The sequence below is a fragment of the Melospiza melodia genome, unplaced genomic scaffold (assembly GCF_035770615.1).
Source record: "Melospiza melodia melodia isolate bMelMel2 unplaced genomic scaffold, bMelMel2.pri scaffold_54, whole genome shotgun sequence".
In the NCBI taxonomy this organism is placed as follows: Eukaryota; Metazoa; Chordata; class Aves; order Passeriformes; family Passerellidae; genus Melospiza; species Melospiza melodia.
In genome coordinates this window covers 478533-480309 of record NW_026948798.1, presented here as the reverse complement: position 1 = coordinate 480309, position 1777 = coordinate 478533, and the positions used below count along the sequence as shown (strand labels likewise).

The 1777-nt window shown below is 50.8% G+C and overlaps 1 protein-coding gene across 1 annotated transcript; it reads right to left on the bottom strand.

Moving 5' to 3' along the window:
- Window positions 1–238: 238 nt before the first annotated feature.
- LOC134413827 (olfactory receptor 14I1-like) lies at window positions 239–1171 on the bottom strand. Its single transcript, XM_063147869.1, has one exon. The coding sequence runs from the start codon at window positions 1169–1171 to the stop codon at window positions 239–241; it is 933 nt and encodes a 310-aa protein (XP_063003939.1).
- Between the last annotated feature and the right edge of the window lie 606 nt (window positions 1172–1777).

Genomic DNA, 1777 nt, shown 5'->3' with positions numbered 1-1777 from the left:
AACTCTGCTGGGTGATCCTTCAGTTCCTGTAAAGCCACCAGGAGCGCAGCCCCTCATTGACACAGTCTGTGGGCTCAGGGAAGGTGGAGAGAAAGAAAATGAGAAACGGCCCAAACACTCATATTTAATTACGGACAATATGAAAAACCTAAACAAAGGGAAAATCCCACAACCAAACCAACAAGAAATATCAAAAATAACTTTTATTACAAGTGATTTGCAAACACTGGCCAGCAGTTTAATGTTTCTGAAAGCATCCAGTCATCAGTGTCCACACTGCAGCCTTGAGCTCCTGGTTCCTCAGGCTGTAGATGACGGGGTTCAGGGCTGGAGGTACCACCGAGTACAGAACTGACAGGGCCAGATCCAGGGATGGGAAGGACATGGAGGGGGGCTTCAAGTGAGCAAAGATTAGAGTGCTGAAGAATAGGGAGAGAACAGCCAGGTGAGGGAGGCAGGTGGAAAAGGCTTTGTGCCGTCCCTGCTCAGAGGGGATCCTCAGCACAGCCCTGAAGATCTGCACATAGGAGAACACAATGAACACAAAACATCCAAGTCCTAAAGATGCACTAACAGCAATGAGCCCCAGTTGTTTAAAGTTGGAGTGTGAGCAGGAGAGCTTCAGGATCTGTGGGATTTCACAGAAGAACTGGCCCAGGGCTTTGCCATGGCACAGGGGCAAGGAAAATGTATTGGCTGTGTGCAGCAGAGCATTGAGAAAGGCACTGGCCCAGGCAGCTGCTGCCATGTGGGCACAAGCTCTGCTGCCCAGGAGGGTCCCGTAGTGCAGGGGTTTGCAAATGGACACGTAGCGGTCGTAGCACATGACGGTCAGGAGGAAAAGCTCTGCTGAGATGAAGAAGATAAAGAAAAAGAGCTGAGCAGCACATCCTGTGTAGGAGATAGTCCTGGTGTCCCAGAGGGAATTGTGCATGGCTTTGGGGACAGTGGTGCAGATGGAGCCCTGGTCGCTGAGGGCCAGGTTGAGCAGGAAGAAGAACATGGGTGTGTGCAGGTGGTGGCTGCAGGCTACGGCGCTGATGATGAGGCCGTTGCCCAGGAGGGCAGCCAGGGAGATGCCCAGCAAGAGGCAGAAGTGCAGGAGCTGCAGCTGCCGAGTGCCTGCCAATGCCAGCAGGAGGAAGTGTCTGATGGAGCTGCTGTTGGACATTTGCTGTAGCTGGGCACAGGGACCTGTTCATGCAGAAAAGGACAGTGAAGAGTTGGAGGAGATTCCTGTAACCAAAATCAAAGCCATTTCCTATACACCCACCTCTGGAACACACAGATACTGCCTTTAGTATTTTCAAGATCTGAGGTTTTCTTTATAAGCTCCCCAATGTTATTCCTGGTATTCTTGGATATCAGGCAACCCTCAGCATTTCTACTTGACTCAGGGAGAACAGAGCAATTTCTGGGAGGCAAAGTGATGAGTGGAGACTGAGGGGAGATGGTCTGTCATTCTGACCTGTTCCGAGTTTCCTTGGCCTTTAACCTTTCTCTGGTGGAGGGTGATCACCTTGCCATGCTTCCCCTAAAATCTTACTAGGCACTGCTGAGAGGAGATGTGTCCTTCAGAGCCCAGATCCGCATTTGTAGCCAAGGACTTGCCTTGCTCATTTCACCAACCCAATAGCAGCATTTTCAGTGTCACAGCACCTCTGCCTTTCCCCATCAATCTCATAACTCAGAGATGCTCTAGGACAGGTTTGCACCCAGGATTGGAGCTCCCAGCTTGGATTGAAATCTCAGGGAGACTCCCAAGTGTCCTTATGAT